Source organism: Castor canadensis, chromosome 8, assembly GCF_047511655.1.
Source record: "Castor canadensis chromosome 8, mCasCan1.hap1v2, whole genome shotgun sequence".
In the NCBI taxonomy this organism is placed as follows: Eukaryota; Metazoa; Chordata; class Mammalia; order Rodentia; family Castoridae; genus Castor; species Castor canadensis.
Window position 1 is genome coordinate 25,378,620 of NC_133393.1, and position 22,938 is coordinate 25,401,557.

The window sequence follows — 22,938 nt, forward strand, 5'->3', positions numbered from 1 at the left end:
CGAGACCGATCACGTACTAGACCGTCCATTGGTCCCTTTGCCAGCAGATGAGCGCAGTCATCTCTGGGAGTTGTAGTCCTCTATTGTCCACGCTGCAAAATGAAGTTACAATTGGGTGGGTACTGGGTTTTTTGCTTTTTGTGGTTATCTCATTTTCTTTTTAATGAAAAATGTCTTTGCACAAAATTTCTTTCTTTTATGCCAGAGTTTTTTTGTACAAAAAGGAAACAGTTTTTGAGGATACAAGAATTGGGAAATCTGGGGGGCCAGGAGTTGGGAGGTGGGATAGGCACGCCCTGAAAGCTCCACACTGCGGTAGCTCTCGGGAAGACAGGACCGCTTAGCTCAGCGAAAACTCTGGCGAAGTGGGGGCATCCTGCTAACATAACATCTGATCCTTTGTTGACCCAGGGCATGAACTTCTACACTGCTGCTCCCCCACATACTTCAGCAAAAAGAAAGGGATTGCCCTTCTATTTCCTTGGGAGTTTTCGAGTGATAATGTTTCAAAAGAGAAACAAAATTTGCAGCAAAGGCTTTTCAAAATACAGATGTTGTATGGAGGATTCAAAGAATAAACTAAATAGTTTAGAGCAACTGAGATCTGGATTTGAGAAGCCAAAACTCACCGTCCATGTAGATCTGGGCCTTAGGGCAGATTTGAAGACACCTTGATCATCTTGTCACAAGGTAACTATGTCAAAAGGGAACTGTGGGGTGAGATACCTAATAGAATTTCAGTGTCTTTCCGTCCTATCTCTCTTAGACACTGTGATGAGTCACTGGTTTTTCAAGTCTCTGAGTTCATTGACCAGGTGCAGCCATGGCAGAGCCCCAGGATTGAAATGGGATGGGGGGGAAATTGGATTGCTCAAATTAGAGTCCATCTGTTTCTTCCCAGGGATTTACTCACTTTCATTTGATGAATAAGTATCCACCAAAGCAGGAACCAGGGATATAAAAATGATTAAGAATTTCTGAACACTGGCTCATGCCTGTGATCTTAGCTACTTGTGAGGGTGAGATTGGGAGGATAGTGGTTTAAGGCCAGCCTGGGCAAACAGTTCTCCAGACTCCAAAATAACTAGAGTAAAATGGACTGAAGGTGTGGCTCAAAGGTAGAGCACCTGCTTTGCAAGTGCAAAGCCCTAAATTCAAACCCCAGTTTCAATACCAAAAAAACAAAACAAACAACAACAAAAAGAATTATCTCCCTGACCTTCAGGATCTTGCAGTTTGTTGAGCAGAGTATAACACGAGTCTGGTGAGCACTGTAATAAAGATGTAATATTGGGCTGGAGGCATGACTCAAGTGATAGAGGGTCTGCCTAGCAAGAGTAAAGCCCTGGATTCAAACCCAGGGAGTCAGATGTGATATCAAGGTCATTTGTGTTATCAATACACAGATCAACACATTTCTAAGTTACCACAAAATGTGTAAGATCCCTCCACTCATTGAAAATAGAATATTTTATGATTTCTTTTTTTTGGGGGGGGGCTGGGGTTTGAAGTCACTCAGGGCCTCCCGTTTACTAAACAAGCACCTTACCACTTGAGCCACACCCCAATCCAGAATGTTTTGTTTTAGGACATCCTCAAATATGCTGTTAGTGGAAAGAATGAATTTCATAGATTTCAATTTGTCTCTACTTTATATTTGCTGTAGGAACCTAGACAAGTCATATAACTTCACAGAGCTTCAAATGTCTCGTTTGTAAAATCGATTTCAGCTTATTTGATTGTTGTGGACATAACTGAACTAATGGGAAAGAGCTCCCTAGATTAAATACACGTCATAGTCTTGCTATTCTCTTCCTGATTTATGATAAATAATGAAACAAATTATTTTATCACACTTTCCTCGTCCTTTGAAAGGTAAGGACAAACTTTAAGATGTTAGCAAAACCGTTTCCTCCGTTTAGTTTTTCTTCCATTTAGGAAAATGATCTCAAAATGTCCGTCAGGGCTGTTATCCCCAGGAAGAAATGGCAGGACTTTTACTAAGCAAGCCAAATCAAAAGGAAATGAAATTCCACTGCAATGAAGAGTCCGCAAGTGCCACGCCTACGGGCTGTTCTCCAAACTGCAGCCTCCAGCCACGACTGCATCCCGCAACCCGTTTTCATTTTTCATGAGTCAGCTTACACCATATCTGGGAGGACCAAGGAAAGGCACTCTAGCCGCACCAGAGCACTGAGTGACGTCTATGGTACAGCCCTTCTATCAGCTGCCAGCAGCTGGCGCCAGACTCTGGTCGCGCTCTGCAAATCTGCGCGGGAAGTGGGTGGCTGACCGTGAGGCGGTGGTGGGGCGTCCCTTGGAACTGCCCAATCACGGTGTGCTGTTCTGGGGACGCACGCGTGCCTCGGCTTATCACCTCCATAAACCCGCCTCAGTCTCCCGCCCACAGCTGCCTCTTTGCGCTGAGGGGGATGGGGCGGGGCTTCGAATGTGCCCGGAGTTTCATCAATCAGCGTGCAGCAGGCTGTGAAAGACAGCGACTGGAGCCAATAAGCGATTGACTCCCTTTTTGGGATACGCATTCACTCCACCCTCTTCGCGGCCGTTACTGGTGGCGCGCGCGCGGGGACTCAAACTAGGTGAGTTTCGAGGACCTCGCCCACTGCTCTCCGGGTACCATCTTGGTTCCTCCGGAAGGCGAGAGGGGCGTGCCTTGGGTGCCGCTGGGCAGAGGTAATTTGAAAGTTTGCTTCTCAGATTTTAATACTCATTTTTGCCTGGCGTCCCGGCCCCAGTTTAGGAATGAGGACGCAGGGAAACTTTGGCCCACGAGTGAACCCACGGGGGTGTGGGGATCAAAGATGGTGGCCCTTCAAATTGGAGCCAAGGGTCGTGGGCGCCTGCTGACTTGGCGCGTCAGGATAGAAATACCTCCACGGTGGCGTCCTGTTTTCCATGTTAACAGTTCCCCTATAGGGTAAAATTTCTAGGTAAAATTCCTCCATGCTATTTTGAGTTTCTGCCTTTCATTTGTTCTTTAGTTAGTAGCCTCGTTGATGTAGCCTCCATGAGAGCAGGGTTTATTTTATGTTTGGTTTAGGACGTATCCCAAATAGCTCAATGGTACAGGTGCGCCCTAGTCATCACAGACGCATGTGATGAGCCCTCGGGGGAAAAGACTCACAGACCTGGAAGTGGTATGAAGGACATAGTTACAGTTTAGTTCATAGAGGGTCTCAATAAAGAGTTTAGATTTTAGACAGGGGGCACAGAAAGCCACCAGATAATATTAGACAGGGAGAGAGATTATCTGAGTGATCTTGGGCAAGTCCTTCAACCCATCTATGTTGAAGTTTCTTTATATGGAAAAAATTGGAGACAAATACCTATTTTACAGGGTTCTTGAACAGATTAAATGAGTCAATCAGTATAAAGTAGTTAGCACAGTGCTTGATACATAAGAGCCTCTACATATGTCAGCTGTTCTGTTTGTTTGCACTTTAGTCTGATCATACTGAGGTGATCTGGTAAGTGTAAAAAGCTGGGCTTTGCAGCCAGATGCACATTTAGTTTTGCTTATCTACCTGCCTGCTGTGTTTATCGTGAGCAACATTTAAGGTTTTCAGAATTAGTTCCCTAAATACCTACCTCCTATGGGTACTATACCTGATACAACACATTTGGCACATGTTAATAAAATGGTGTTTTTCAAACTGTGGGCTATGAACCAATAATGGATAGTGAAATCAATTTAGTGAGTTGCAATTCAGCATTTAAAAACTAGAGAGTGGCCAGGCACCAGTGGCTCACATCTGTAATCCTGACTACTTGGGAGGCTGAGATCAGGAGGATAGTGGTCGGAAGCCAGCCTGGCCCAGACCAAAAAAAAAAAGAAAGTGACCCTATCTCAAAAGTACCCAACACAAAAAAGGGCTGGCAGAGTGGCTCAAGTGGTAGAGCCCCTACGTACCAAGTGTGGGGCCTTGAATTTAATCCCCAGTACCCATGTATATTCAAAAATATACATATATATAAATTTTTCAAGTCAGGGTCTCGGTATATAGTCCAGGATGGCCTCAAACTCATGTTCCAACTACTTCAGCCTTCCAAGTGCTGAGATTACAAGCATGAAGTACCTCATCCAGTTCAAAAAAAAAATGTTTTTTAATTGGTGGTGATGGGTAGCAAACCCAGAACTTCATGAATGTTAGGCAAATGCTCTACCACTGTGCTACTCTTCTAACTCCCAATGTATTTTTAAATGCTTCAAAAAGATAGTAACAGAATGGTTGGTAGAAAAAGAAGCATCAACCTCCATAACCAGGAATACCCCTAGTTACCATTTTCCCCTAATACTGTGTGTATGAACCTATGATAGGGACGATAATAATGTGTTTCCTTTCCAGATCATGGAAGACACCCAGATTATTGACTGGGATATTGAAGAAGAGGAGACAGAGCAATCCAGTGAATCCTTGGGGGATAGCTTGGAACCTGTAGGGCAACTGCGTATTTTCAGTGGTACCCATGGGCCAGAAAAAGGTCAGGGGTTATTACATGCTAAAGTATGAGTATGGGTCTTTTCTTTTCTTTCTTTCTTTCTTCCTTCCTTCCTTCCTTCCTTCCTTCCCTCCCTCTCTCCCTTCCTCCCTTTCTTCCCTCCCTCCCATTGTTTTTTTTAAATCAGAATCTCACTGTGTAGCCCACATTGGCCTCAAACTCTTGATCCTCCTGCCTCAGCCTCCTAATTGCTGCGATTATAGGCATGAACCACCATGCTCAGCTGATCTTTTATTTTGTTTTTATTTTTTGTTGTATTGGGGTTTAAACTCAGGACTTCACACTTCCTAGGCAGGTGCTCTTCTTTACCACTTAAAAAAAGCCTCCTGCCCTTTTTGCTCTAGTTTTTGTTTGTGTTTTGTTTTGGTGGGACTGGGTTTGAACTTAAGTACTCTACTAGTTGAGCCACACCTCCTGTCCATTTTGCTCTGGTGTCTCTCAAATTATTTTCGTGGCTGGTCTCAAACCTCGATCCCTATCCCCTCCCCCATCTCAGCCTCCCAAGTAGCTAGCATTACAAGCATGAGCCAACAGAGCCTAGACACTCTGCTTATTTTTGAGATAGGGTTTCTCATTTTGCCCAGGCCAGCTTGTACTGTAATTCTCCTATTGTACACTTCCCACTGTAGCTCAGGAACCAGGCACACACTACATGCTCAGCATTTTTCTGTTGAAATGGGGTCTCAGAAACTTTTTTTCCTGCCTAGTCTGACCTGGAATGACATCCTTCTGATCTCAGCCTCCCAAATAGGTTAGGATTACAGGTGCCTGGCTCATCTTTTATTTGTTTTTATTTTGGTAGAAGGTGAAGAGTTTCAAATAAAAATCCATTGTCTTTGGACAGGGTGGTGACTGTTGCACAACAATGTGTACTTAATGCCACTGAACTATTTACTTAAAATGATGGTAAATTTTATGTTATGTATATTTTATTACAGTTAAAAAAATCTACTGGGCATGGTGATGCATGTCTGTAATCCCAGTACTCAGGAGGCAGGAGCAGGATAATTGTGAGTTCATGTCCAGTCTGGGCTACATAATGAAACCCTATCTCAAAAATAAAATAAAAAGCCAAGTGCCAGTGGCTCACATCTGAGCCACTGAGATCAGGAGGATCGCAGTTCAAGCCAGCCTGGGCAAATAGTTGCTGAGACCCCATCTCCAAAATAACCAAAGGAAAACAAACTGGAGGTGTGGCTCCAGCAGTAAATCACCTGCTTTGCAAGTGCAGAGCCGTGAGTTTAAACCCCAGACCCACCAAAAAAAAAGAAAAAAACCCAACATAGATGGATAGAGTATTGCATATGAATAAAGTATTGCATATATTCTTCAATGCCTAAATGTCCTAGGACTTTTTATTTTTCTGCTTGTGGAGGCCTGTAATAAGTAGTAGGGCAACTAATCAGAACACTTAACCTAATAACAGGCCAGGACTCTGGTCTTGGAAACTGTCTACCTCTCTAATTCTTAGATTTCCCACTATACCTTGGGAAGAACGTGATAGGCCGAAGCCCTGAGTGCACTGTGGCCCTGCCCTTTCCATCCATCTCCAAACAACATGCAGTGATTGAAATTTTGGCCTGGAACAAAGCACCTATCCTCCAGGATTGTGGGAGCCTCAATGGTACTCAAATCCTGAGACCACCTAAAGTCCTGAGCCCTGGGGTGAGTCATCGTTTGAGGGACAAGGAATTGATTCTGTTTGCTGACTTTCCATGCCAGTACCATCGCCTGGATATCCCCCTGTCCTTTGTCTCTCGGGGTCCTTTGACTGTAGAGGAAACCCCCAGGGTACAGGGAGGAACTCAACCCTCCAGGCTTATGTTGGCTGAAGACTCGGAGGAGGAAGTAGGTAAGTTTGTGAATCGGAAGGGTAGGTGAGAAGACAGGGATAATGAATGTAAAACTGTCAACTTACTCTCTTCTATTCTTGCCAGATTTTCTTTCTGAAAGGAATGTGGTGAAAGAATCAAGGACTACGTCTTCCCCTTTACCAACAGTGGTTCCAGAAAGGTGAGTACCAAAGGGCCAGATATCTGTATCCTTAAAAGGAAGAAGAACCAAGGGTTAGCAGGTCAAATTGTAAGAAATTACTATCTTGAAAGGTAGGGCAAAGGGACTATATGTATTCATTTACTCAGCCGAATTTTAATGGAGCATGTCTGGAGAAAGAAAAACAAATATTATCTGTGCCTATTCTCAAGGAGCTCACAGTTGAGTGGGCTGTCCCTTCCTAGGCAGTAAGTTCTGTTGATTCTTTCTCTTCCCTTCACAGTGATGAAGAAGGGCCTTCTCTAGCCCCAGGTGACTCTGGGCCATCTTTTTCCGGCAACTTGGAAAGTGACACAGATGAGGAAAAAGATGAGCAGCCAGCAGTAGGGGAAGCCTCTTCAGCTACCAGGAAAGGTACTGCCGTGAAGGCAGAGAAGCCTGAAGCTGATAGGGTTATAATTAATATCCGGCTAGTAAAGGCTCGGTCTTCAGTTCAGAGACCCAAGGACTCAAGAGTCAAGAGGGATGCAGGAGATGGAGTGGGTCCAGTTGGAGTGATTCTGGAGAGGAGGAGCCAACCTCCTGAAGAGGACAGTGACACTGATATGGATGAAGAGTGCAGGCCTCCTGGAAGACCAGCTGTTGTCTGTTTGGAAAGGGCCCACTCTTCTAGCTTCATGGGTAGTGATACTGATGTGGAAGAAGAAACAATCCCTGTGACCCCAGCCATAGTTCCTATGAAGAAGAAGCAGATCTTCCATGGAGTTGGTACAAGAGGTACTGAATCACCTGGCCTGGCATATCTGCAGATGAGCCTAGCTGGTAATGATACAGATGTGAAGGAGGGCGAAGCCCCACTGACTGTCCCTCTGGAGGGAAGCCAAACCTCCATGGTGATCAACAGCGATACAGATGATGAGGAAGAAGTGTCAGCAGCACTTACTTTGGCACGTCTGAAAGAGAGTGGAGCTGTTTTATGGAACAGAGACACATATGTGGAAGAGGGCAGAGCCCAACCTGTGGCCCTTCTAGAGCAAAGCCAAACTGCCTCTGGGAGAGACAGTGACACAGATATGGAGGAAGAGTGGCTCCCAAGGGAAAAGAGAGAAACTGTCCCCAGCAGCCACACAGACGAGAATGGGACCATTGTTACAGCACAATCAGAAAAGGTCCAACCTCCCCTTGGAAATAGTGATAGTGAGGAAGCAGATGTGAGTTCACCTGGGATCCACCTGGAAAGAAGCCAGGCCTCCTCTGCCACAGTGGGCAACAACACTGAAGTGGAAGAAGTAGTCCCGCTAGGGCCAGCTGTTATCCATCTGGAAAAGAATCAGGTGTCTGTGGAGGGGACAAATGAAACAGATGTGGAAGCAGAAGAGGATTCAGAGCTGCTTGTGGTGCCTCTAAAGGAAGCCTGGCCTCCTGATGAAGACTGGGAGACAGATGTGGAAGAGGACAGGTCTTCAACAGGGACAAATGTAAGGAAGAGCCAGCTTTGGGCAGAAGGGGATACTAAGACAGAGCAGGCTACGGCTGTTCTTGAACAGGAGAGCGCTCTTGAGATGGGGGCCCAAGGTGGATCACCTGTGGCACAAGTGGAGCAGGTAGTGGTGCACCCAGGCACTCTAGGGGAGCCCATCCTGGCACAGAGAAAGGGAGTACAAATCCCCACAGGAAGAGAAAGAAAAGCACATAGGGGCGTGACCAAGGACTCCAAGGACAGCTGTGATGGTGAGTGCTACCCTTTCTTCCTCCCTTGACCCTTGAAATAAACTGGTTGTAAGGGCTAGGGAGAGAACAGTAGAGATAAAGTAAGGAGTTAAGGGTCAGATATGATTTTTTTGGTTGTCTGTCCTGTACTCATCCCCACCAGATCCTGAAGATCTGGACCTTCAAGCTACTCAGAGCTTTGTGGAGAGGGAGAATCAAAGCCTGGAAGGTGAGGCCATCTGGGTTGTTTTGATCCTGGTGTCAGTAGCAACTGGGATATTAGACTGGTGGTCTTTGAAGGGTGTGAAGGCTGGCGTGGGCAGGGCAAAAGACTGGGAATGGGACTCGGGTTCTGTGGAGGAGCTGTGCTCAAGCCATCTTTTCTTGTGCAGCAGTCCAGAGCTTGGAGGATGAACCCACCCAGGCCTTCCCATTTACCCTACCCCAAGAGCCCAGCCCTTCCCATTGCAGATTTCAGACCCCAGGTACAAGAAACCTCTGTGCCCCAACTTTGCATCCTTTCTTATTTTCTCTCTATATATGTTTCTTTCCTGTTCTTTTGCTATTTTGCTGCTGTTTCTCCATCTCATCAAGGAAAGAATGCCAATGCTGGGTCTGTTGGTATGTGCCTCTAGCCCCAGCACTTGGAAAGTAGAGAAAAGAGGAACAAGAGTTCGAGACTAGCCTGGCCTACGTAGTAATATTCTGTCTCAAAAACAAAACAAAACACAAAAAAACGGCCAGAGATGGCTCAAGTGGTAGAGTGCTTGCCTAGCAAGCACAAAGCCCTGAGTTCAAACCCCAGTACAGCCAAAAAATTAAATAAAAGTGATATATTAAGTCAGACCCATAGTCTAGATCATTTTTTAAAGAGCCTATTGAGGGAACTTTAAGGGTATGATTGTTTTTGTTTGTTTTTGGCTTTTTTTGTGTTGAAACTTGGGAACAATGTAACATTAAATGTTATAACTACCAACATTATTCCTAGCTTTCCTTTAATAACCCATTTAGATATTCATCAGCTTATCTTAATCCTTTTTCAACCTATCACCTTCTTTTTTTTTTTTTTTTAAATCTACCTACCTCTTTCTCTTTCTCTCTGACGCTGTCTCTTTATGTCCAGGTACCCTGGATGAGCCTTGGGAAGTCTTGGCTACCCAGCCATTCTGTCCGAAAGAGTTTGAGATCTCTGAGCCCCAGCCCATTGCCACCCACCTTGAGGCTCATGGATCTTGCCAATCTCCACCTAGGGCAACAACTCGAGACCAGCATCCAGAGAGCCCAGTTCACACAGAGCCGTTGGGGATTCAAGGCAAAGGGATGCAGACTATGGAGAAAGATATGGGTACACCAAAAAGAACAGCAGAGAGGGTGCCCCCTGAAAGAGGGCTGTCGGAAAGGGAAATTCAGGAACAGTCACCAGACAGGGAGAAGGAAGATGTGATGGGGGAGGAAGAATTAACTAGGGTGATACAGGGCAGAGAGCAAAAACAGGTGTTAGCTAAAGACACTAAAACACAAGAGTCTGCTAACATGGTAAAAAGTGTGACTCCTAAAAGGGATAGGGAGAGTTCGAAGATAGAAATGGAGCTGTCTAAGGAAATACAAGAGAAAGAAATGGAGAAGCAGATACTCACAAGAAAAATATTTGGGAGAAAAGTAGAGAAACCTGTGCCAGACAGAGAGTGTAAGCCAGATGGGTTAGAAGTGACCCTGGTTAGAGGAGAGGTAGATGGAGGGATCCAGGACCAGAAAGGGCAGGCCACCAGTCCAACACAAGAGTCTGGAGTGGAGGCAGAGGACCTTCAGGGATTTAAAATAGTTTCTGGGAACCAGTCAGGTGAAGGAAGGGGAGCCCTGGTGAGCCCTAGGAGGCAGCAAAGAGGTAAGTTGTAAGCAGAGGGGAGCCCAAGATGGTATGCAGCCTTCATGATTATTAATTCCTGAGCACATGGACTGTTTAGAACTCAGCCACCCTTGTGTTTACTCTCTGACTAGGCCACTTGAATTGCATGATGCCACCTGCTGAGAAGGCTTCATGGGTAAGAGCTGTTTTTCTTGACTTACCCTACTCTACAGGTCATCCCTACATCCCCCCAGTGCTGCTTTCCCTAACCTTGCTTTAATTTATTCCTTTCCCCATAGTCTCAGTTTTCTTCCATCTCCACCACTCTTTAATTACCCTTTGCCTTGTTTTTCCACATCTGTTTCCCAAGTGGTAGCTCCCTCTGACCTGATTCAGAAAGGAAGTCCCTTTCTTCGTATTTCCTCCCTCTTGTCCCAACCATCTTTATTAGCACTGTCCATGTGTGGAGAAACTGTACCAGCATTATGGGGAGAGGTCCATGGAAAGAGAACTGCTTCTTCCCCAGAAAGTTCCCAGTCTGGTAGAAGAGAGGTCACAGACAGAAAAAGAAATGCCAGTGACCACACTTTGGCCATAAACAAGAATCAAGAACAGTGTCCAACTCCTCTTTCTTGCTATTGCTTATGTTTCTCCCCAGGGTGCTCCAGAATCTCCAGATGCTTGCCTGCCTCCTGCAGTACCAGAAGCTTCAGCCCCACCCCAAAGACCCTTTACCTCTCAGAGCCCAAACCATCCTGTACCTCAGCCTCTCCTTCCTCCCTCTCCCCCTTCCTCTGAACCACCCATTTCTAGGACTAGGCACAATAGAAGTCTGGAAATTTCAGAGACTCCCCCATCCTCAGAGTTGGAGGCTTTTCACCCAAAGCATAACATCAGGCCCCGGCGGCGATCCTCCAGGATGACGCCTTCTCCACTTTCCTCTACCCCTACCACCCCCACAGACCAGCCCATCACCCCCGAGCCCACATCTCAGGCCACTTGGGGCAGAACACGTAGGTCTTCTGTTAAAACACTCGAATCAGTTGTACCCATAGCCACTAAACTCCATCCTTCCACCTCCACAGTCCAGCCTGTCATCCCTAAGTGCTTGTCTCGAGTCACTCGGGGCAAGACAAATAGGTTCTCTGTCAAAATCCCTGAACCAGTTGTCCCCACAGGCCCTGAACTCCATCCTTCCACCTCCACAGTCCAGCCTGTCATTCCTGAGCCCACAACTCAGGCCAGTCGGGGCAGGACACGTAGGTCCTCTGTTAATTCTCCTGAATCAGTTGTCCCCACAGCCTCTCACCTCCAGCCTTCCATCTCTACAGACCATCCTGTCACCTCCAAGCGCACATCTCGAGCATCTCGGGGTAGGACAAATAAGTCCTCTGTTAAGACCCTTGAACCAGTTGTCCCCACAGGCTCTGAACTCCATCCTTCTATCTCCACAGACCACCCTGTCACCCCCAAGCCTACATCTCGAGTCACTTGGGGTAGGACAAATAGGTCTTCTGTCAAGACCCCTGAACCAGTTGTCCCTACAGGCCCTGAACTCCAGCTTTCCACCTCTGCAGTCCAATCTGTCACCCCCAAGCCCATGACTCGGGCTGCTTGGGGTAGGGCATGTAAGTCCTCTATTGAGACTCCTAAGTCAGTTGAACCAAAAACACCAGATCTTGAGCCTCCCGGTTCCACAGACCAGCCTGTCATCCCTGAGGCTGTAGCTCAGCATGAGACAGTAAAGTCTTTATCCCTAAGTTCTGCCCCAGTTCTCACTGCCCCTCAATTCCAGTCTCCTATTGCCACAGCCCAGCCTGTTTCTCTTGAACCCATTCCTCAAGCCAGTTGCAGCAGGAGACAGAGGGCTGCTAGGAAGCACAGCTCCCTCACACCTCCCATTAGTAACAAGCTGCCTTCTGCACCCCCTCAACCTAAGTCCCGATCCTTGAGGATCCAAAGACAAGGAGCACTGAGAGCAGCTGAGTCTCTTGGCACCATTCCTGAACCTTCCTTTCCCCAATGTCCTGAGCTACCCACTCATGCTCCCCAGATCCAAAAGGTAAAAGTAGCAGGTACATCTGGGTTCACACCAGAGCCCCAGCCTAAGGCCTCTCAAATCCGCAAGAGGTCTTCTGCTACCATGGACTCACCCCCACTTCAAAAACGGTCCCAAAGAGAAGTCTCCCAGAAGACAGTGTTTCCCAAGGAAGAGGAAGATGCCATGGAAAGGCCAAGGAAGGAAGAGGTGAGGAGAGGGCTTTGGGCCACCAAGCTAGAACCAAGTTTCAGTGCTAAGGAACTCCCACCAAGATATTTCTCAATCCCAGGATGTCGTGATTCCAGGACCAGGCAAAAGGAAGAGAGACCAGGCAGAGGAGAAATCCAAGGGAATACCAAGCCGTGGCCTCCGACGCACCAAGCCTAACCAAGAATCAGCAGCCCCCAAAGTAGGAGAGAAGGGGCCTAGGGCTTCGTGGGAGGGTGGCAGGAGATGGTTGGGGAGCATGGCTGGCATGGGTTGTTGTGACCAGCTTAGACCAAACCCCCACAGGTACTCTTCACAGGAATCATGGATGCTCGTGGGGAGCGGGCAGTGCTGGCACTAGGGGGGAGTTTGGCTGGCTCAGTGACAGAGGCCTCCCATCTGGTCACCGATCGAATCCGCAGGACAGTCAAGTTCTTGTGTGCCCTGGGGAAGGGGATCCCTATCCTCTCTCTGGACTGGCTACATCAGGTAAGAGGCTAGAAGATGATGACAGATCAATAGTAAGAATGACAGTAGAAGACTGCTCATATAGCGCTGAAGACAGTGAAAGGAGGAAAGGGGACACAGGATGACAAGGCAGGAAGTTTCATTCACTCAAGAGAACTGGTGCTGGGGCTGGTGGAGTGGCTCAAGTGGCAGAGTGCCTGCCTAGCAAGTGTGAAGCTATGAGTTCAAACCCCAGTACCACCAAAAAAAGAAAGAAGGAAAACTGGCTCTGGGCACTGGTGGCTCACACCTATAAATCCTAGCTACTTAGGATACAGAGATCAGGAGGGTCACAGTTTGAAGCCAGTTGTGAGACCCTATCTCAAAAATACCCATCACAGAAAAGGGCTGGTGCAGTGGCTTAAGGTGTAGGCCCTGAGTTCAAACCCCAGTATTGCAAAAAAGCAAAACAAAACTGGTGACATAGGCCCATACTCCCAGCTAGTTGAAAGGTTGAAATTGGGAGAATCAAAGTTCAAGGCCAGCCTGGGAAAACAGTTCCAGATACCCCATCTCCAAAATAACCAGAGCAATATGGACTGGAGGTGTAGCTCAAGTGGTAGAGCTCCTGCTTTGCCCTTGAGTTCAAACCCTAGCCCCACTAAATAAATAAATAAATAAATTGTGAGTTCTTTACAGAAGCTAGACCTGATACTGACTGTTCCCTCCATTAGTCCCGAAAGGCTGGTCACTTCTTGCCCCCTGATGAATATGTGGTGACTGATCCTGAGCAGGAGAAGAACTTTGGCTTTAGACTTCGGGATGCCCTGAGCCGGGCTCAAGAGCGAAGGCTTCTGGAGGTGAGAGGCTGTCTTCTGCCCCAAACTCCAGCCAGAGATGAAAACCCCAAAGGTTTCCTATCAGCTCATTGCCCTCCGTGTTGAGATTTACTATCTCCACCATTTCTCTTAGGGCTATGAGATTCATGTGACTCCTGGAGTCCAGCCACCACCACCTCAGATGGGAGAGATCATCAGCTGCTGTGGAGGCACAGTGCTCTCCAACATGCCCCGGTCCTATAAGGTATAGCTGGAATGTTCTGGGTCTGGTGAGGGGGGCAGCTAACAAGTGGCTGGAGTGGAAGAACATTGGAGGAAAACACAGAGGTAGAGATAGGAAAGAGGTACAAATGAGGGGAGAAATGTGCTGACACTAAATGGACTTAGTTTTATTTTGTATTTTAAACATTTTCAAGTATACACAAAATGAGAGAGAATAACACAGTGCATTAACCCCCCCACCCATCAATTTTATCCAGTACTTTTATTTAGATAATGCTACATTTGTTCCATGCTACATTTGTACAATGTTCCATTTGTTCCTTTTTTTCTTTAGTTTTCTTTGCTGAAACACTTTAAAACAAACTGCAAACATATTATTTCTCCCTACACGCTTAAGTGTACATCTCTAAGAAATATGGATGTAATCACAATATCACTATTCATTTCTAACAAAACTAACAATATTTTATTGGTCATTTCCTCATACTCCATTAATCATCTTTCAGTTGCCTGAAAGATGTCTTTATACAGTTGTTCAGAGCAGGATTAGCCAGGCAAAGTAGTGTGTGCCTGTAGTCCCATCTACTAGGGAGGCAGAGGAAGGAGACTTAGGCAAGGGTATGGATTGAGCCAGAAGATCAAGACCAGACTGAGCAAGATAGCAAGAGTCACCTCCCCCAATTCCTTAAAAACAAAAGAAGATTCACATAAAGCCATGTGTTACTGCATTTGTTGTCTCTCCTAATTCTCTGTGGGTCAACTCACCCTCATTTAGTTTCCTGCAGAAACTAGGCCAAGCATCCTTGAGAATATTCCCCAGTCTGGATTTCTGTTTGCTCCCTTGTATCTTTTATCTTATTCCTCTATCTGTTATATTTCCTGTAATGCTAGTCAATTTAAACGCTTGGATAAATTCAGCTTCAGCTTTCCAGGCAAGAATACTTCATAGGTAGTGAGTGAAATGTGCTTCATTCATATGGCTTCATACCAGGAGGTACCACTTTTTAGTGATGCTGAGACTGATTAGTGGGTCCTGAATCGATTTCTAGGATTCTTTTCCGTTCCTGACTTTCTGTCTTTGCTCTCTTCCAGCCTCAGAGAGTTGTGATCACATGCCCCCAGGACTTCCCTCGCTGCTCCATCCCATCTCGGTTGGGGCTGCCCCTCCTTTCTCCTGAGTTCCTGCTGACTGGAGTCCTGAAGCAGGAAGCCAAACCAGAGGACTTTGTCCTCTCCAGCTTGGAAATATCATCCACCTGAAAATTCCAGTACTTTTTCCTCTCCCAGGCCAGTAAATAAACCTCCAGAAAACATTTTGGGAAAAAAGAACTAAGGGCTTTTCAGAAACAACTCGAGTATATTGATAAGCCTTGTCCTGGAACATTGGTAAAACCAGAAGGTTTTACCTTCTGGGAAAACAGCACAATAGGGAGATTGGGAGCCACAGATTTTCTAAAATGGCCATTTTAATCCTTTAGCCGGCTACTTGGGCAGAAGGATAGGGAGTTTAAGACCAGCCCCGGCAAAGTTAGTGAAATCCTATCTCGAAAAACCAAGCCAAAACAAACAAACAAAAACTCCCAAAAGACAAAAGGGTTAGGGGCGGCTCAAGTGGTAGAGCACTTGCCTAGCATGCAAGAGGACCTGGGTTCAACAACCAGTACCACCAAAAGAATAGAAAATTAGCTAATCCCATTCTGTGCTCTCTTAAGTAGCTGCTCATCTTTAGGTAGTCATTGCGTCATAGCATACACAATATCCTGCCTTTGGGTAGCTATCTCTCTTCTCTTTTCTTACGGTCATTCTTACTCATCCTCAAAAGACAGTGAGAACAACTTTGGCATCAGAAACATGTATGGGTGCTTGGAATGAGATGTAAGGGTGGAGTTATGAAATGCAAGTAAAATTATTTTTCCTCTGTCCAGCCCCAGCTGTTCAGAATTATCCTTTAGCTTTGAGTAAGTCTCTGCACTTTTCTGACTAGTATTTATGAAATAAGAGCTTTTGCTTGATCTCTGATGAATAAATGTTCATTTTGTGCCTTATGTTGTGCTTTTTTTTTTTTTTAATGTCTGGTGTTAAGACACAGGTTTTTAAAATTTTTTTTGAATTATTAAGACTTTTTTTAAGGAGCTCGTTATTTTTGTTATTGTCTTCATTTTCGTTTGTTTTGTTTTTTAAGGCAGGGTCTCACTATATGGCCTAGGCTAGCCTCATACCTCCTTAAAATTGGAACACTATAGAGAAGATTATCATGGCCCCTGCGCAAGAATGACATCCACATTCATGAAGCATTCCATATTAAAAAAAAAAAAAAAAAAAACTCCTACCTCAGCCTTCCAAGTTTAAATTTTGTCAATTACAAGAATGTGGAGAAATTAGAACCTTTATATATTGCTGGTGGGAATGTCAAATGGTCTGACTGCTGTGGTAACAGTTTGACAGTTCCTTAAAAAGTTAAATGTACAGCTGCTTGTGATGTCAGGCACCTGTGATCCCAGTGCTGGAGGCTGAGACATGAGCATCAAAAGTAAGACCCTGTCTCAAAACAAAAAGAGCCGGGCTCATGCCTGTAATTCTAGCTACTCAGGACACAGAAATCAGGATGATTGTGGTTCGAAGTCAGCCCAGGCAATAGTTCATGAGACCCTATCTCAAAACAACTCATCACAAAAAAGGGCTGGTGGAGTAGCTCAAGGTGTAGATCCTGAGTTCAAACCCCAGTACCACAAAAAAAAAAAAAGTTAAATTAAGGATTACAAAATGACCCAGCAATTCTGCTCTTAGTTCCCAAAATAATTAAAAACATAGCTGGGTGCTGGTGGCTTATACCTATTATCCTAGCTACTTGGGAGGGTGAGATCAGGAAGATCTCAGTTGAAGGCCAGCTCAGTGTAGCTCAAGTGGTAGAGCGGAGCGCCTGCTTTGCAAAGCCCTGAGTTCAAACCCCAGTCCCACCAAAAAAAAAAAAATTTAAAAACAGGTGTAAACAAGTCCTTGAATATTATCATCACTCTTCACAATAGATGGAAATACTACTAGTGTTCACCAAGGATGAATGGATAAGTATATATGTATATAGCAATATAATATGTAAATATATACATAATATATAATTATAATTGTATTTTATATATATTATATAGCAGTATAATATATATTATATATATAGCAAACAAGAGGCCCTGAGTTTAAACCCCAGTGCTGCAAGAAAAAAAAAAAAAAAAGTGGGGGGATGATTCCACTTGTATGAAATATCCAGAATGGGTAGATCCATGAAGACTAAAAACAGATTGGTGGTTGCCAGAGGCTGTGGGAAAGGGAACTGGGTGATGACTGCTTAATGGGTCTGGAGTATTACTGCGGAGAGATAAAAGTACTTTGGAATTAGAAGTAGTGGTCGTACACATCACAAATATTCTAAATACTACTATATTGGTCTCTTTAAAATAGTTTTATTGTGTGAGTTTCACCAAAATATTATAATTTTGCATACTTTTTTGCATGTAAATTATATGTAGGTTTGGAAAACTTATCTATGACCATACCATCCTGAAGGTGCTAAATCTTGGAAGCTAAGCAGGGTCAGGTCTGGTTGGTACTTGGACAGGAGACCATCTGGGAATACCAGGGTGCTGTAGGCTTTAAAAATAAATAAATGAACTTTGGAAAACTGGTATAATAGAGATAGCATGAGCTTTGCCAAGCTTGCTTTTCTCTTTTTTTTCTTATTTTTTTCTTGCAATGGTGGGGGTCAAATTCAGAGCCTTGTGCATATTAGGCAAGTGCTATATCCCAAGTTATGTACTGGCTTTCAAACATTACCTACTCATATTTTAAGTATAGCTGTCATGGGTGTGGCACACAGTAGGACCTAAATAAATATCAGTCCCCTTGCATAACTCAAAGTCCTACCACATGAAACTGTCCATATCCCTGAACCTATGGGTTTTCTTACAGTACCTGTCATCTCTGGAGCACCATTTAACAGTCAGGTGTATTCCCTCTTCATGCCTGGTTCTATCTAAATGCTCCAAATTAAACTTCTAGGGGATAAGGATCTTTTCTTACACTGCCAGTGTATCCCAGGGTGTGTAGCACACTGCTTTGTGTAATCTATTAGTCATAGTTCTAGCAAGAAACAGGTGGCACAGTCAAATGAGGATGATTTGGGGGAGAATTTAATAAAGATATTAATTACAAAGAAGTAGGCAAGGTGTAGAGAAATTATAAAGAATGGTACAAAGCCTCAGAACCCACAACTCTGCTCAAAAGATAAGAGGGCTGGCAGAGTGGCTCAAGTTGAGTGCCTGCCTAGCAAGTGTGAAACCCTGAATTCAAGCCCCAGTGCTGCAAAAAAAAAAATCCAAAAGATGAGAGAGCAGTTCTGTAAAAATTGACTTCAATGAACTGCCCCAAGCAGAAATCGGGGCAGCGGTGACTGTAGAGGGAAACATAAGATTTCTGGTTCAGTATACAGCAGCACTGATGCAGAGGGGTTGGGAGTGCTGCTCCTGCTGCTCCACAGTTTTCTTGTCCCTCAGCCCACAGGACTAGCAGCTGCTTTTTAATTCTCATCTGGCAATTTTATTTCCTTGGGCTTGCTTGCTTCTGTGTGTAAGTTGGGGAATTAATGTTATAAGGCCCCTATATATGCATAGCTACTGTGATTACATCCTTAAATACATAATCTTTAAAGGTTACTTTTACTTTGTAATTTAGATGTTAATGTTTGAAGGTAATTAATTACAAGCAGGTGTGTAGGGAAATATGTTAAAACAAAAGCTCTCAGTAAGAGGAAATCAAACTAATGAATTTGAAGAGTAAAATCATAGACAGCTAATTACCACAGGCTTGGATTAAAATTACTGGGCAGTTTACAACTATAATAAACAGTTTTCTACCACAAGTATTTTAACATAGTTTTACTACCATGGCTACAAAACAGCTGGCACTATGAGGGCCTCAAACCCTCAGCCCTGCTTCAGCCTCCCAGAGCTGGGATTTCACACACACACACCCACACACACACACACACACACTTTGGCACCATAATTAGAATAGTACCACAGAGTTCTTCACCGTTTCAACTCTGTAACAAGTTGAAGAATAAGAGAATACGAATGTATTTCGAGGTAAAATAGTCATTAAAAAAAAAAAATCTATGCTGGGTCCCAGAACTGGGGAGGCTGAGGCAGGAGGATCACTGATTCGAAGCCAGCTGACCTGTCTCAAAACCAAAACCAACAAGATGTGATAAGGTGATGCAGAGCTTTGAGTCTCTCAGTCGGGGTCAACAGTTCGTTCTCTCAAGGCTCATTATTGAAGCGTTAACCGAGGGCTTGTAACCTTCCACGGTTGTTTTCCAGTCATGGCCAAGTTCAGGAGAAGAGGGTTCATGTTTCCACGAGAACTTACTTGCAAGAGGAATTGTCTTCATTTGCAATGGGGAAACTAGATGAGCTGGGATTCAGCCCGCGTGGGTGGCTGCAGAGCCGCTGCCCTTAACAACCCCCTCAGGGTTCTAACACTCAGTGACGCGGGGACAGCGGCGGGGAAACGAATCCCGCACCCGCGCGGTTCCAGGTCAAGACAGCGGCGCGAGCGGGCCGGAAGCCCGGGAGTCGGGTGCAGGAGCCCCGCCCCCGGGCAGCATTCAGGCGAGGGGCAGGGCCAGGGCGGGGCCTGCAGCCGCGGGAATCCCAAACCCTCCCCTTTCCCCACCCCTCGCTTCCTCGCCATGGCCCCTGCACTGCTGCTGGTCCCCGCTGCGCTCGCCTCTTTCATTCTGGCCTTTGGCACTGGAGTGGAGTTCGTGCGCTTTACCTCCCTTCGGCCACTTCTCGGAGGAATCCCAGAGTCTGGCGGTCCGGGTGAGCGGGAGGGATCGAGGATGAGCGGGAGGGATCGAGGATGAGCGCTGAAGCAGGGAGGTGGAGCTGGAGGAGAGACGGGGGCGAGGGCGGGGCTTGGGAACAAATGACAGGCGAAGTCCGAGCGAGGGAACTTGAACAGCGAAAGCTTCGGAGAAGCTGCTGGGGATGGGGACCAGAAGACTAAATAAGAACTTCGAGGATTAGCCGTTTGGAGAAGCTGGAGAGTGAGGACTGAGGGACGGGGTCATACACAGAATATTCTAAAAATGTTTTGTAGAGAAAACAAAATATGGAAAGGGGCGTGTTAGAAAGAGGGAGCATTTGGAGAACCGCTATGAGGGGAACTCCAGAGATGGCTCTCCAGTCATGCTTTTTGTAACTGCCCAACGTTCATTCTTCCATGAATGCTCTTCCCCAGGTCTGAAGGGGGCCTAGAGAAGAGGGAAGATAGAAGGAATGGGAAAGTGGGCGGGGCACAGCCTAGAAGAGAAGCATAAAAGCCCTTAAAAGTAATTAAGAGCATTGCCTGGGCAGGGGGGTGGGCAAGGGAAGATGAGGATAGGGGAAAACGTTTTTTAGCCATCTTCATCTTTTGTCTCTTTCTCCCTCAACTCCCCCAGATGCCCGCCAGGGATGGCTGGCCGCCCTGCAGGACCGCAGTGTCCTTGCTTCCCTGGCTTGGGATCTGGGGCTCCTGCTACTGTTTGTTGGGCAGCACAGCCTCATGGCCACTGAGACAGTAAAAGCGTGGACATCCCGGTACTTTGGGGTCCTGCAGAGGTCACTATATGTGGCATGCACTGCCCTGGCCTTACAGGTATGAGACCCTGACAGCTAAGTCCCCAAGGGAGACAGAATCAGTAGGAAGGAGGGACATCCTGGATGAGAGAGGCAAAATATAAACTTGAGAAGAGAACTGAGGACGTTAACCTCAGCTTCCATTCCTCCAGGGCACATCTCCTACTTTATTTTTTTTTATTAAGAAGGGTGTTCTTGTCATTCTCCAATGCACAGTCTGTGCATTCTGGTCTTTGCAACTTTGTTCATGTTGTCCTGTTTGAGATCTCCTCCTTAACTCCTCTGCAATCCTACCCTTCCAAACGACCTCCCTAAGTCTCCAGAGAAGACTTGTTTTCCATTTAGTTATCTCTCTTCTCTTTGGGTGCTTGGCATAGGCTACTTCGTATACTTCTGTAAATCCCCTATGGAGATAGGTCATCCTCAGTTCCCATCTAGCACCCTTCACGTGGTAAATATTGGCTGGTGATATGTGGGGGAGACCTGCAGGTTATCTGGGAGTGGGGGTCACCTCTGGGTTTGAGTCTCTCAAGAGTGGGTAGGGTGGGCTGCTGGAATATCCAGTCTCTCATCCTTTCTCAGCTGGTGATGCGGTACTGGGAGCCCGTACCCAGAGGCCCTGTGTTGTGGGAGGCTCGGGCTGAGCCATGGGCCACCTGGGTGCCCCTCCTCTGCTTTGTGCTCCACGTCATTTCCTGGCTTCTCATCTTCAGCATCCTTCTCGTCTTTGACTACGCTGAGCTCATGGGCCTCAAACAGGTGAGGCTCCCAGATCCCTACTTAAGACCTCACCTTGCCTAGAATTCCTCTCTCCCTTCCCCTTGGATTTCCCTGCAACTCCTCCCATGATCTTCTACCTTCCCTTTCCTTTGTATTCCCCAACCTCCTTTTCTTTTTTCTTTTTTTGGCAGTACTGGGGTTTGAATTCAGGGCCTCACCCTTGCTAAGCAGGCATTCTACCAGTTGAGCCACTCCATCTGTCCTATTTTGTATTGGATTTTTTTTTTAAGGTAGGGTCTTGAGAACTATTTGCCCAGGCTGGCTTTGAACCAAGTAGCTAGGATTACAGGCATGAACCATGACACCCTGCTCTTTTCTTTCTTAATTTCTTTCTTTTTTTTTTTGGAGGTACTGGGATTTGAACTCAAGGCCTCATGTTTGCTAGGCAGGCATTCTACCACACACTGACCCCTTTTCTTATAATGCTGTTTCCTGTCAGCCTGCCCTTCAAGGCCAGCAACCATGGGTCTCCTGGACCTAGAGTTCAGAGTCAGTGGCTGAAGCCTCAGAAGGGGGTCCCTAGGCCTGATTTCTAGGAGGGTGGTGCCTGGAAAAGCAGAGAAAAAGCAGCTATCTTGGGAAGAGCCTTGACTCGATTTCTACACTGTTCTTTCTCTCTTAGGTGTACTACCATGTGCTGGGGCTGGGTGAGCCACTGGCCCTGAAGTCTCCTCGGGCTCTGAGACTCTTTTCCCACCTGCGCCACCCAGTATGTGTGGAGCTGCTGACAGTGCTATGGGTAGTCCCCACCCTGGGCACTGACCGCCTCCTCCTTGCTCTCCTCCTTACCCTGTACCTGGGCCTGGCTCACGGGCTGGACCAGCAAGACCTGCGCTACCTTCGAGCTCAGTTACAAAGAAAACTCCATCTGCTCGCCAGGCCCCAGGATGGGGAGGCAGAGTGAGGTGCTAACTCTGCTTCCAAGCCCTGTACTTCTTCCCCCAAGTTCAAAATCCCTTAATCCAGGCCCTGGATTCTTCAGACCAGAGGCCTAAATCTGTGGACTGATGGGGTTGTTCCCACTGCTTAAGGCTTCATTCCCTGGATCCAGCTCCATACCCTAAATTCAGAGTTTCAGCCACTAGACTCCAAGGTTTACTTCTCACCAGTCAGGAAGAGGGAGTGTGGAAGTCTTCTGCCTCCTCACAGTTTAGGGCTTGACCTCTTCCGACCCTCTTTTCCCCCCACCTCACAAGGAAAGGGGTCTGCCCTGACTGTTCTGCTGGCCTCTGAGCCTCAGGGATCCCCTTCTCCACCTCCAGTTTCCACTCCAAGGAACTGAGTCAGGGTTTGTCGGCAAGTTTACCGGTAATGGCCCAGTGGTGCCTCTCTACTCCCACCCTATTCTCTCCAGCTCCTCAGGCCCCATCCCTGAGCTCCATCTCTGTGGAGGGGATTCTCTCGCTCTTAATTCTGGCGACTTAGGGCTCCCTGCTCTCCCGTGAAACATTTTCTGCAGGAAAATAAAATTCAGACTGACATAAAAATAAAATAAAATTTCTACATATGGCATGCAGAATTCTCAATGTCTCTCAAGCTGTCGTGCAGAGTTTGGGAAGGAAGGCGAGCCGGAGCCTGAAAGCGCCAACCTCGAGTGTGGGCAGCTACGGCACCCTCTGGCGGCTGCTGGGCGGCTGCCACGCCCCGTGGGCCCGCCCC

General features: G+C 46.4%; 2 protein-coding genes and 1 non-coding gene across 10 annotated transcripts; all 3 read left to right on the top strand.

Moving 5' to 3' along the window:
* Window positions 1–27: 27 nt before the first annotated feature.
* Window positions 28–15,870, top strand: Mdc1 (mediator of DNA damage checkpoint 1). 8 transcript variants are annotated; one of them, XM_074082565.1, is made up of 18 exons: window positions 28–115; window positions 412–690; window positions 1,939–2,694; window positions 4,368–4,503; window positions 5,993–6,373; window positions 6,459–6,534; window positions 6,797–8,244; window positions 8,387–8,452; window positions 8,616–8,708; window positions 9,347–10,108; window positions 10,222–10,265; window positions 10,728–11,442; window positions 11,524–12,317; window positions 12,400–12,519; window positions 12,609–12,806; window positions 13,499–13,624; window positions 13,737–13,847; window positions 14,918–15,870. In XM_074082565.1, exons 4-18 carry the CDS (start codon window positions 4,371–4,373, stop codon window positions 15,083–15,085), a joined length of 5,235 nt encoding a protein of 1,744 aa, XP_073938666.1. In that variant the 5' UTR covers window positions 28–115; window positions 412–690; window positions 1,939–2,694; window positions 4,368–4,370; the 3' UTR covers window positions 15,086–15,870. The 8 variants fall into 8 exon arrangements, with proteins under 8 accessions (XP_073938666.1, XP_073938662.1, XP_073938667.1 ...); XM_074082561.1 differs by having other exon boundaries at window positions 10,728–12,317; XM_074082566.1 differs by having other exon boundaries at window positions 9,347–9,568; window positions 10,728–12,317.
* A 151-nt stretch (window positions 15,871–16,021) lies between these two features.
* LOC141426073 (U6 spliceosomal RNA) lies at window positions 16,022–16,131 on the top strand. The gene has a single exon (XR_012451180.1). It is a non-coding gene; the product is annotated as a U6 spliceosomal RNA (small nuclear RNA).
* A 3,392-nt stretch (window positions 16,132–19,523) lies between these two features.
* Window positions 19,524–22,789, top strand: Nrm (nurim). Its single transcript, XM_020174863.2, has 4 exons — window positions 19,524–19,698; window positions 20,322–20,518; window positions 21,082–21,258; window positions 21,902–22,789. The coding sequence occupies exons 1-4, from the start codon at window positions 19,566–19,568 to the stop codon at window positions 22,181–22,183; spliced, it is 789 nt and encodes a 262-aa protein (XP_020030452.1). The 5' UTR covers window positions 19,524–19,565; the 3' UTR covers window positions 22,184–22,789.
* The last annotated feature ends 149 nt before the right edge of the window (window positions 22,790–22,938 follow it).

Excerpts from the sequence above, each read along its gene's own strand:
- Nrm (XM_020174863.2), top strand. The coding sequence starts at position 19,566 with ATGGCCCCTGCACTGCTGCTGGTCCCCGCTGCGCTCGCCTCTTTCATT. Across the intron at positions 19,699-20,321 it reads CCCAGAGTCTGGCGGTCCGG|ATGCCCGCCAGGGATGGCTG; the intron begins GTGAGCGGGAGG and ends CAACTCCCCCAG. Across the intron at positions 21,259-21,901 it reads AGCTCATGGGCCTCAAACAG|GTGTACTACCATGTGCTGGG; the intron begins GTGAGGCTCCCA and ends TTTCTCTCTTAG.
- Mdc1 (XM_074082561.1), top strand. The coding sequence starts at position 4,371 with ATGGAAGACACCCAGATTATTGACTGGGATATTGAAGAAGAGGAGACA. Across the intron at positions 6,535-6,796 it reads CCAACAGTGGTTCCAGAAAG|TGATGAAGAAGGGCCTTCTC; the intron begins GTGAGTACCAAA and ends TTCCCTTCACAG. Across the intron at positions 8,709-9,346 it reads TTGCAGATTTCAGACCCCAG|GTACCCTGGATGAGCCTTGG; the intron begins GTACAAGAAACC and ends CTTTATGTCCAG.